The 12,365-nt window shown below is 40.0% G+C and overlaps 1 protein-coding gene across 2 annotated transcripts in view; it reads right to left on the bottom strand.

Annotated features, from left to right (window-relative positions):
- Positions 1 to 5,813: 5,813 nt before the first annotated feature.
- fgf7 (fibroblast growth factor 7) overlaps positions 5,814 to 12,365 on the bottom strand; it is a 69,266-nt gene continuing 62,714 nt past the window's right edge. For both annotated transcript variants that reach the window (XM_041175347.1, XM_041175346.1), the window contains one exon: positions 5,814 to 6,715. In XM_041175347.1, the coding sequence (XP_041031281.1) occupies positions 6,521 to 6,715 (195 nt within the window). In that variant the 3' untranslated portion in view covers positions 5,814 to 6,520. The remainder of the gene's footprint in view (positions 6,716 to 12,365) is intronic.

The following is a 12,365-nucleotide window of genomic DNA, read 5'->3' as shown; positions in this document are numbered from 1 at the left end:
GGCAATTGGAGAGTATTCCATCACATTCCTGACTTGTGCCTTGTAGATGGTGGACAGGCTTTGGGGGATCAGGAGGTGAATTGCTCACTGCAGAATTCCCAGCCTCTGACCTGCCCTTGTAACCACCATGTTTATATGGCTGGTCCAGTTTGGTTTATGCTCAATAGAACCCCCAGGACATTGATACTGGGGCATTCAGCGATGATAATGCTCTTGAATGGCAAGGGGAGATGGTTAGATTTTCTCTTGTTGGAGATGATCATTACCTGGCATTTTTATGACACGAATGTTACCTGTCACTTATCAGCCCAAGCCTGAATGTTGTCTGGATCTTGCTGCATATGGAGACAGACTGCTTCGGTATCTGAGGAGTCACGAATGGTGTTGAACATTGTGTAATCAGCGAACATTCCCCCCTCTTCTGACCATATGATGGAGGGAATGTCAATGATGAAACAGCTGAAGATGGATGGGCCAAGGACACTACTCTGAGGAACTCCTGCAATGATGTCCCAGGACTGAAATGATTGAACTCCATAGCCACAACCATCTTCATTTGTGCAAGGTATGACTCCAACCAATGCAGAGTTTTCCCCCGATTCGTATTGACTCCAGTTTGGCTAGGGGCTCCTTGATACCACACTCGGTCAAATGCTGCCTTGTTGTCAATGGCAGTCACTCTCACCTCACCTCTTGGGTTCAGCTCTTTTGTCTGTGTTTAGACTAAAGGTCTAATGAGGTCAGGAACTGAGTGGCCTGGCAGAACCAAACTGAGTGTCAGTAAGCAGGTTATTGCTGACTAGGTGCAGCTTAAAGCATTGTTGATGACCCCTTCATCACTTTGCTGATGATGAAGAGTGGAGTGATGGGTGGTAATTGGTTGGGTTGGATTTGTCCTGTTTTTGTGGACAGGACACATCTGGACAATTTTCCACATCTTCAGATAAATGCCAGTGTTGAATCATCAGTGTTGGCTAGGAGCAAGGATAATTCTGAAGCCCAAGTCTTCAGTACTATTACTGGAATGTTTTCAAGGCCCATAGACTTTTCAGCATTCGATGCCATCAGCCATTTCTTGATATCACATGGACTGAATCAAATTGGCTAAAACTAGCATCTGTGATGTTGGGGACCTTAGAAGGAGGCTGAGATGGATCATCTACACAACACTTCTGGCTACAGATGGTTGCAAAGACTTCAGTCTTGTCTTTTACACTGATGTGCTGGGCTCCACCATCATTGAGGTTGGGGATATTTGTGGAACCTCTCCTCCAGTTAGTAGTTTAATTGTCCATCACCATTCACAACTAGATGTGGCAGGACTGCAGAGTTTTAATCTGATCTGTTGGTTGTAGGATCACTTAGCTCTGTCTGTCGCATGCTGCTTCCAGTGTTTAGTGTGGAAGTAGTCCTGTGCTGTTGCTTCACCAGATTGACACCTCATATTCAGATATGCCTCCTGGTGCTCCTGGTATTCTCCCCTGCAAGTTTTGTTGAACCAGGGTTGATCCCCCAATTTGATGGCAATGGTAGAGTGGGAGATTGTGTTGAATATACAATTTTGCTGCTGTTGATGGCCCACAATGCCTCATGGATGTCCAGGTTTATCCCATTTAGTACTGTGGTAGTGCCATACAACACGATGTGGTCACTCCTAATGATACTGTTGTGGACAGAAGCATATGTGACAGGTAGGTTGGTGAGTGTAGGAGGGTGTATATAATTGCGATAAAGACTTGGTGGGGAGATGTAGAGTGAAGGGTTAACATCAGAAGTACATGATGCTGATGTAGTGATGATGTAACACCATATGAATGAGTAACAGAGATCTATTGGAAGGAGAAATTCTAACCTTGCATAGAGTTCCCAATATGAACATGGTAGCTGTAAATTAAGAGTAATGTTTTTAACAAACTATAGACTCAGCAGCTTACTTTGGGAGAATAGACAAGCTCCAAAGAACCCCGTCTAGACCCCAAACACACGATGAAACAGTGAGGACAAGGTCAAGTATGTTTTTCCCTCTTGTTGGTTTCCTCACCGCCTGCCACAGCCCCAGTCTAGCAGCTATGTCCTTGAGGACTCAACCAGCTCAGTCAGTAATGGTGCTACTGAGCCACTCTTGGTGTTGGACATTGAAGTCCCCCACCCAACATACATTCTGGCCCTTGCCACCCTCAGTTCTTCTTCCAAGTGGTGTCAACATGGATTCATCAGCTGAGGGGGCACAGTATGTAGTGATCAGCAAGAGGTTTCCTTGCCCATGTTTGATCTGATGCCATGAGATTTCACAGGGTCATAGTGTTGAGGACTCCTTGGGAAACTCCCTTCCGACTGTATACCACTATTTCCTCATTAACATTTAAGAAGTATTTGGATGTGCACATGCGATGCCATGGCGTACAAGGCTATGGGCCTAGTGCTGGAAAATGGGATTTGAATAGTTAGGTATTTGTTTGACTGGTTGAAGGGCCTTTTTCTGTGCTGTAGACCTCTATGACTGTGCCACCACCTCTGGTGGGTCTGTCCTGTTGGGAGGACAGGCTATATCCAGGGATGGTGATGGTGGTGCCTGGGATATTGTCTGGAGGGTATGATTCCATGAGTGTGACTATGTCAGGGTATTGCTTGACTAGCCTGTGGGACGCCTCTCTCAGGACTTTGCAGGGTGAACAGGGCGGGTGTGCTGTTGTCGTTTCTGGTGCCTAAGCCATCTGGTTTCTTTTGTTATTGACTTTCCTGTAGCAGTTTGATACAATTGAGTGGCTTGCTAGTCCATTTCAGAGGCCAATTAAAAGTCAACTGGAGTCACATGCCAGGTAAAGGCAGCAGATTTCCTTCCCTAAAGGGGCATTAGTGAATCGGATGAGCTTTTATTGCAATCAACATTACTGATACTAGCTTTTAATTCCAGATTTATTAATTGGATTTAAATTCCACTAGCTGCCATGGTGGGATTTGAACTCATGCCCCCCAAAGCATTAGCCAGGGCCTCTGGATTGCTAGTCTAGTGACATCACTACTACGTTACCACCTCTGCCTTACAGTTATTCTTAGTGAAGTATGTGCAATTCAAGTCACAGCTCAACAGTCATAAATCACTGGTTGTTTTCTGGATTGCTCTGGACTCTTTAAAGGAAGAAAGTAAAACCAACACTTATTAGTTATACTGTATTTTATTCTAAAGATGAAGTAAAGGCTGTTGTCTCCAGACTTAATAATTCTTGTGTTGCTTGACAAAATGACAGACTATGTTACAAATTATATACTATTTATAAATAATATGAAGAACACATACTTATTGCAAAATTAAACCTTAATGTACTGTTGCTGCAAGTTATTTGGCCAGGTGATTACTAGTGAAACTCAGATTAATGGTATCCAGGGGTACAAACAAATGTAAAGCGATGTGCTATCACATGGTAAATGGATTTTCAATACAAATGAATGTAAGGCAATGTGTATCACTGTAGGAAGTATAAAAAATGACCCATAGAATAGATTGTATTTCAAATGAACCAGCGTGGGATTGGGCACTATCTGAATCTGAAAACTTGGACAAGAAGTCAGAAATCCCTGCGTCCTATTTCTATACACTCTGAACTACAAGAAGCAGGAGTCAATTAACAATGGGAGGATTTTGGGTGAGATTGTCAACCATCACTGGAACTACCTAGTTAATGGGAAACTATCATTTTTTTTATCCAAAGCAACATCTATTGCTATAATTTCATAAACATTGTACAAGTTTGAACAAAACACACAGTATGCTTCCAGATGATGGCCATTCTTCTGTAACCCATTTCATTCAGTGGTGGTTCACATGGTTCTAGCACAAGTCCATGTACCTCAGTAGTGGTATCAATGTCCTTGACTGGAAGGTTTGTCTTTTACTGCCTTTTTACCTCCATATGATATCTTGTAAGGTTAATCATGCACCTGCTAAATTATCAAGTGTCATTCCTTAATTAGATGCCACCAGAGGGTGGCATTGGTCCAACTCAAAACAGGAAGATCAGGGACAATTAAACGTGCTCTATGATGCTCGCCAGACATGAATGCTTTGTGAGCTAGCAGAAAATGAATGGACTGAATCTGCCCCTCTCTTTTTGCTCATGAAAGCTTGAGTCCAATAATGCCTCAGAGATGTCCAGCGCATGCCAATTCAAGTAAGCATGTTCAAAGGCTTTGGGAGCCAGCAAAAATGTAGAGTGCTCAGCATATTAAGCATCTAAGTCTATTCAAATTAGGAGTCCATAATGTGGCTTGAGGACCAAAGGTTCGAGGATGAACTTTTGGAAGAGGCGAGTGATCTCTGTATTGAAGGGGCATTGAGATGCTATTTGTGCAAAAGAGCTATTAATGACTTATTAATGAGCACTGAGACAAATAGAAGTAGTTATACAGCCAGGTTGAATCAAAATCAAGGGACCATAATGTAGCTCCAATGGGCGAGATCAGTTTGAGAGGGCTAGGCAGAGAAGGGGGAGAGCTTTGTTATGATCTATTGTTGTAGTGAAGGGAAAAATTTGGATAGTCACAGATGGGAGAGGGAAATAAGGAGCTGGAAACTCGGTCAGATACACAGATAGTCTCAATCTTTGAGATAAAAAAGCTTGTAATTTTCTCATGCTTGGCATTTGAGGTGAGAATAACTTAGCAATGCTAACTGTTTAGACTAGCTTAAAAAATGGGCATGTATGAGAGGCACTGAATCTCCTGAAACACAAAATATTAGAGAATAAAGGAAAACAGTTGAGGAGATTGGGAGTTGGTAAAAGGTTGCTTGGGGTAGAAGTTGTTCTTGTGTGGTGGCATAAAACAGATGATATTGAATAGGCAACACATTGTGCACAGTGCCTCATGTTCAGTTCCATTGACTACAATGGAGCTAAAAATCAGGTGCTGGACATAATGGAAAGTTGATCCAATATCAACCGTTTTGCTTCATTGTTTGAGACAAATTTCTACCCCCTAAGTAACCTTTTAAAAAATACCAATTTCTTCTGCTGAATTCCTTTATTCCCCAAGGTTTCATGCCAGCAAATCTGACTCTCTTTTTTCTGCTATTAACAGTTTTAGTAGTGAAGTCTGTAACCACACAACCAATTTTAATTTTCATCAGTCACATTATTTCCTGACTGCAGTACAGTTGGGCCTTCTAAATTACAATTTTATCATTTCTAGCAATATATTGTATACAGCTGAGACTGGAATTGTATTGAAAGCAAATGTAAACAATTTATAGGTATATGTGAACAGATATTTCTTTACTTTTAGGATTAGATTTGTCAAATTCCACCATTCAGCAGTACGTATTGAAGGTGTAAATGTGCTATGTAGCTCACATCCTTCAAAAGGAACATTAGTGTACTTAAACCTCTTGAACAAGTATTATTTTTATTGGAAACAAACTCACAGGTTGGCAGCCAATGGTTTATAATGGTTTGCAATGGTCTTCATGAGCAGATCATTGCTGAGTGGGAATTGGTTTCTTCTGCTCTTAGCTATAGGAATGCTGTAACACCTTATCAAAAATTTAAAATAGAATAATTTGCAGTTTAATGAGCTTGAGAGATGAAATAAGGTTGAAAAATGATTTCAGTGCTCATTCATTTACCAAAAGGAGCAGTTGCATTCTATTTCAAACCTAGATCCAGTAGATTTAAATTGAAAACTTGCCATATTTTGTTTTCCAAATGTCAATTGGCTCTGTAGTTCCTTTACATAGAGAGAATCTAATACTAACGTGGTGATCCATACTTTTCACAACTTTAAAATGAATGATCTGGAAAAATCCATATACAAAGCATTAATTTTTATTGAGCTGAGCAGCACTGCCAACACTGTAGAATCATTATTTTCACAAGTCATTTACAACATGGCAAAATTTGTGATTGTCCACAAGATATTTAAACACTCTCCATCTTGTGAAAATCAAAAATACTACAGTAACTACAATTTTTCTCTTTAAAAATATTGAAATACAAAAATTAAATGCTGTATGGAAAGCTACACATTCATCACTAGATTCATATATTAGATGATATTTAATTCAACAATAGTCCACAGTGCTTTCTCAAGGAATAAATGTATCAGTTTGAATGCAAGGTGTCTTAATGTAACATAGATTATCTAGAAAATGTATATAGTACTGTTTAAGTATGAAGTACCATTATCCCCAAAAGTATTATTTAAGGAAAGGTTCTATGTACAAACTACTTGCACCTCTTTACACATTTGATTAGATAATCAGTCATACTACTTTCATTCAAATGTTTCTTAGATATGAGTTTAGGAATAAATTTTAAAAATTCACCTTTTACATCTGTTGTAACATTGGGTTGCATAGAATACAGTCGTGCAAAATTATAAGTATGTTTTTATAGCAAAGCGCAAGCCCAGCTTGTTCCAGATGTCAGTAGTATTTTAGCTTGTGTGGTTAGGATTTCAGTGATACATGTGCAGAGATGGAACATCTTTTATTTGTGGAATTGATGTTCTCATCGTGTGTACTTCATTATGATATTGCCATAGGAAGGAAATGAGATGATTTACTTTCTTTCTTTGTCCTTTTGCCTCTAATGGTTACTCCTTTTTGGTTCAAGGCAACAAACATTTGTTGGCCATTATGCGTCCACTTTGCTGAAGCGTACGTATTGTAATTATTTTCCTCTATAAGCTCTCTAAAATTGCAGTCTTCATTGCAGTTTTTCTGTGAATACATTGAAGAAAAAGTGTACATTATTACTATGGAAGCGTTAACTAGCATTATTTTCAATTGATGATGAAATTCACAAGTTAGCCTTCAATCATGTATTGATTCCATTATTTTGATACGATACAAGTGGCTCCAGCAAAAATTGGGGTTGATTTTAACTCTACCCACTCTTTGAAAACAGGCAAATAGGCAGTTAAAATCTCCTGATTTACTTACCCACTTCAGAAGCTGGTAAAATCTTGCTGTTTTAACTTGCTGAGCAGCCAACCAAAGCTTTCTTTGCATATGCATGTCTGGTCCCAATGCTGTAATTGGGACCCTACTGCAATTTTGACTAAGGCGCACATGGGGAAGGCTTTACAACCACTAGGCCAAAGGGTTAGAAGAGGTTCAGCAACTTAAGAAGGTGAAAAAGTTCAGTAGTCTTCTTTCCTTTGATGGTCCAGGAGGAGCAGTAATATTTCTCCATGTACCACAAGGAGAGCCTTAGGCCTCCCCTGATGATAGTTATGAATGAACGAAAGAGGGATTTAAATGCCTTGATAATGTGGTTAACATGAGGTTAGTGCATTATTTAGACCATCTACGCATTCTTGGCAATGTAATCTCTATTTTTCCATCCAGCATAACAAACGTCTTTTTCCCCTGCCGTGTATAAATCCAGAATGAAATTAATCACATGGTTGCCATGATGTAAAGGGGTAAAGCACTTACTAAATAGTTTTTATACACGGAAGCAACCTGTGTTTGATGACAGGTTTATTCAAACATTGATCAGCTCCTCCAGCCAAAATCAAGGTCACTGCACAACAGCATTAAACAATAGTTTGAGGCATGTTGTACCAGAAAGACATCTGTGGGCCAGCTACACAGTGTAATCCTCATACTCCCACAAACATTATTGTTTAGTTTGGTTGCTAAGAGAGATTGCAGTGTTTCAGGACTATATTTGCACTTGCACAAGATCTTCAGAACACATGACCTCTTTCCTCTTAAAAAAACTCAATTTTGAGAATATTACTCCTGATGTAAGTAATAAGAAAATAAATGAGAAAAATGTAACAGGTTTATTAGAATTTAGAATTCCTTGATCAAAATATTTAGGGAGAGAAATTCATTCATGTAGCTATACAGACTTATGCCAATTCCCAGGAGCATACAGCACTGCGGGTTACTATGTACATGGCCTGCACAATGTTCTTCATTGAACTCAGTGATGAACGCTGTACACGTAGTGGACCTTGGGACTGCTTGCCACCAGAAACCAATGTAAGCATTTTAGCGCCACAAGAAGCAGTGCTGTGAAGACAAATTTCTCCATCTGTTGTTGTTGTTGTTGTTAATCACAAGCTAAGATTCCCAACTTCTTCCTTTGTGACTGGATTCCTCATTTTGAATTTGCTGTCAAAACCTAAATTGTTAAACTTACCTCTTTAATGAAAAGATTATTATCAATATGCTAGTCAGCATCTGTTAAGTTGTTTATGTGTACAAAAACATTTGGATTCCTGTACCATTCTCAATTGGCTGTATCATCTCTTGCTTTCTATGGTTAAAATTAATTAAAGATGTCAATGCTGGAATGGGAAAGAACTGCCTTATGTATGGAATGAAAATCTGGAAAAAGGTAATGTGGTTCTGCTTGAAAAAAGATTTAAACAGACAGACACCCTAAGTTCTGTCTTAAAATTGAAAATCAGAGTTGTAAGCATATGTTAGAAATCTAGAATAAAAAATAGAAAATGCTGGAAATGCTCAGCAAGTCAAGCTGCATCTATAAAGAGTGAAGCAGAGTAAAAGATCAGGATTTTCAGCCCAATATGGGGGCAAGAATGGATCGAGGCGGTTGGGTGTGTAATTTCACCTGCACCATCCTGCTCTCAAGCCTTTGTGCTTAAGGTCAGTTTGGGACAAGGGTGGAACACCTACCCGCCCAGAACCAGAGTGTAGCTAGTTAATCTAATCAAAACACCAATTAACGCCAGGAATCAGAGGCTGACTGAATTTTGCAGCACTCCAAGCAAATTTTGAGGCCCTTCCCCATACCCCCACCCTGCTGTGTCAGTTTTTCAAAGTTGCTGAAAGGGTGCAGGTCCTCTGGCTTCCAGCCCCTGTCCACTATCCTTAATTGGATGGCTGGCATACCCTCTGGCCACTAATTGGGCAATCAAAGCAAAATCACTGTTGAGTAACTGCCCCATCACAGTGCAGATCGGGACCCATAGTTGACCCCATTGTGACCCGAAACACAAAATCTTACCCCAGGTTTCAGGTCCATAAGTTTTCATCAGAACTGGAAGACTTTAGAGGCGTATGGAGGCAGGGAAAGAGATGTGGGAGTGTGGGGAGTGGGAAGGTTATAACAGGTTGCATAGCATTTTAATTCTATATCCCATTCCCAATCAGACCACTGTGCCTTTGAACTCCTACATTGTCCAAATAAAGAACAACACAGGTTTGAGCAACTGCACCTCATCTTATGGACTTAACATTGATTTCAATGACTTTAGATCATAAACACTGAGCCCATTTTTTTTTAGAAAGCAGGTGCTGAAAATGATTTTGCTATTACCATTTATAGCTCCTCTAGACCCATCTTTTTGTTTCTTTGCTTGTCCCATTACCATCTCCTTTTGCCTTGCACCATCATCCGTTTTCTCATTTAATCTCTCCTGCCTTCTGCCCTATCACAAACTCTCCCTTTGTTCTTGTCCAGGCCCCCCTCTCTGCCTTTCCTTGCCTCTATACTTGCTTGAAACTTGTTACTTCCTCCAGTCCTGAAACATTAACACTGTTTGTTTCTCCACAGATGCTGGCTATTCTGCAGAGCAGCATTTTCTTTTTGTTCATGTATAAACTTGGCCTTATGTGCCTTACCCCAATATCTGCTGCCTAAAATGTTTTTTTTAAATTTTATTGCAGTACCTTACTGTTCATCAGCGGAAATGTAAAAACATAACTTTCAAGTTTCAAAAGCTGTACTTCATGTTTGAATGATTGCAGTCATTAACTCATTCCCACATTCATTTTAGAGTGTTAGGATGTTCAGAAGTAACACGTCCTTAAAATGGGATGCAAAAGGAATGTTGAATACTGAGTGCATCATCACCTGAGCAGTCAATGTTCAGCATTCTTGCATTATACCACTGCATTTCTGAACCACGTATTACAAAATGGGAAGAGAAGAAATGAATGGTGCAGCCAACCCACAGGGACAGTTATCTGAGACCTGAAAAAGGGCAGCTTTGCTTTCATTTTGAGGACAGCAGATACTTGGGTAAGGCAAATAAGAACAACATTTGTCAACTTTTAGTGGCAAAATCCTTTACTGGATTTACATAAGAAATAGGAACAGAATTCAGCTATTCGTCCCTTTGAACCTGCTCCACCGTTCAATAAGATCATGACTAATCTTCCACCTCCAACACTACCTTCCCATATCCCTAGATTCCCTTAGTGTTCAGAAATAATTAACCTCTGTCTAGAATATACTCAATGACTGAGCAGCTTTCTGGGTGCAGAATTCCAAAGAATTTACAACCCTTTGAGTAAAGAAATTTCTGCTCATCTTGGTCCTAAATGGCTGACATCTTATTTTCAGACTGCGAGCCCAGTTCTAGACTTTATAATCAGGGGAAACATCTTCCCAGCATTTATCTGTTGTAATATGCCTTTAAGAGATAGCAGCATGACATCACTAAAAGGGAAGCATGTTTTATGATCCGCTCTTGGTTTTGCTTTCACTTTCTGATGCTGATGTCTTCAAGCTTTCCACCTATGTATAAATGTTCTCATTCTAAATAATTGAACCCACAATGTGTTTACATGATCCGTTATGAGCGATTGGTGTTTATATCTGTATAACAACAACCTGTCAAGCCTCTTACGAATTTTATGTTTCGATGAGATCCCCGCTCTTTCTTCTAAATGCTATGGAATATAGGCCTAGTTTACTCAATCTCTCCTTATAGGACCAGACATACCTAACCCACCATAGCATAAATTGAGATTTGGTATAAAAATCATGAGTTACTATATGTTTCAAACCTAAACCAATATGGATTGACAATTGGTTATAAACCTCATTAGTGGCTTAATAATCTCTCTCAGATCAGAGCTCTTTACAAAAATTTACTGCATCTGAAAATGCACCACAAAAAGCTATTAATAAGTCCTACATTGTATGTGTTCGTCATCGTTTCCCACATCAGCCAACAGAGCTAAAAGTTAATATGGGGAACAGTTTTGAGGGATTGAATGGCCAAGTTCTGTTCCTATGTTTTTTTCCAGAGTGGTGTTTCTGGATTCTACTTGTCAACTATCCGTGAATGGTGAAGACTGAGGAGCCTGCACAATACCCTCAGTGGTAGCTTAGTTGATTGAAGCAGAGGGTTAAATGTGTTGTTGCCTGACATTCATCTCCTTCCACCAACTCCCAAAATAGAGAAAGATCATCACACACTCCATCAGAACTCTACCACATAGAGGAAAGCATAATTGGCAAAACAGTCATGCCTGACCTTGCCAAACATTTACCCTTTTTCAAATTTCCCCAATAAACAATTACCTCTGACCCCCAACACCTCCCCTAAAATTCATTCCTTCTCCCTCAACTGCACCCTCAAACATATGACCCTCGCACTCCCCTCAAAACAGTCACCCATGTCTCCCAAAATACACCAACTGCCCACCATTCCCCTCAAAAAACATCAACTGGCCCTAGCCCCTCCAAACAAACACCAACTGCACAAAACAATTGTTGGGCCACAACTAGGGTATTGTGTATAGTCCTGGTTACCACATTACATGAGAATGTTATTGTACTAGAGAGAGGACAGATGACATTTACAAGGATGTTGCCAGGAATGGAGAATTTTAGCCATGGGAAAAGATAGGCAGATGTTGTTTTCATGAGAGCAGAGGAGGCTGAGGGAGATTTAATTGAGGTATATAAAATTACAAGAGGCTTGAATAGAGTGGATCAGAAGGACCTATAGTAGAGAGATCAATAACCAGGGGCACAGATTTTTAAAAATTGGCAGCAGAATTAGAGGGGCAGTTGAGGAGAAATGTTTTCATGTAGAGTGGTGGGGCCTGAAAGGGTCACAAAGGAAGAAATCCTCATTTGCATCTAAAAAATACTTAGATATGCATTCGAAGTGTGGTAACCTACAGGGCTACTGGAAAGTAGGATTAGGCTGGATAATTCTTTTACTGGCAGCATAGTAGACATGATCCTTTTGTATTATAAATTTTCTATAGGCAGAATTTTTCAGTCGGTGTGTGGGGGTGGGCCCGACACGCTGAGACATAAAATGACGCACGATGATTGGGCATGCGTCCCGACATCATCGCGCAGTCCCACGATATTTTGTTCAGCAGACGCGTGCCAGAATCAGCTGCGTGCACGCCGATATGTAAACGGCCTATTTAGGCCATTTAGAAATTAATTGAAGTACCTATTAACACTTGGCTTGGCCTAAATAGCCAAGTGGTTATGGTACTGAGTTTGTAACCCCAAGCTCAAGAGTTCAAATCTCACAATGGCAAACTATGGAACAATGTAACTTCATCTAAAACAGATGGAAACGTGTTTGTACTTGAAAGAGTTACCTATTAACACTGCCTGTCCAACCTTACAATT

Source organism: Carcharodon carcharias, chromosome 26 (genome assembly GCF_017639515.1).
Source record: "Carcharodon carcharias isolate sCarCar2 chromosome 26, sCarCar2.pri, whole genome shotgun sequence".
NCBI classification, from domain to species: Eukaryota; Metazoa; Chordata; class Chondrichthyes; order Lamniformes; family Lamnidae; genus Carcharodon; species Carcharodon carcharias.
The sequence above is the reverse complement of the archived record's forward strand: the minus strand, read 5'-3'. Positions and strand labels throughout refer to the sequence as shown.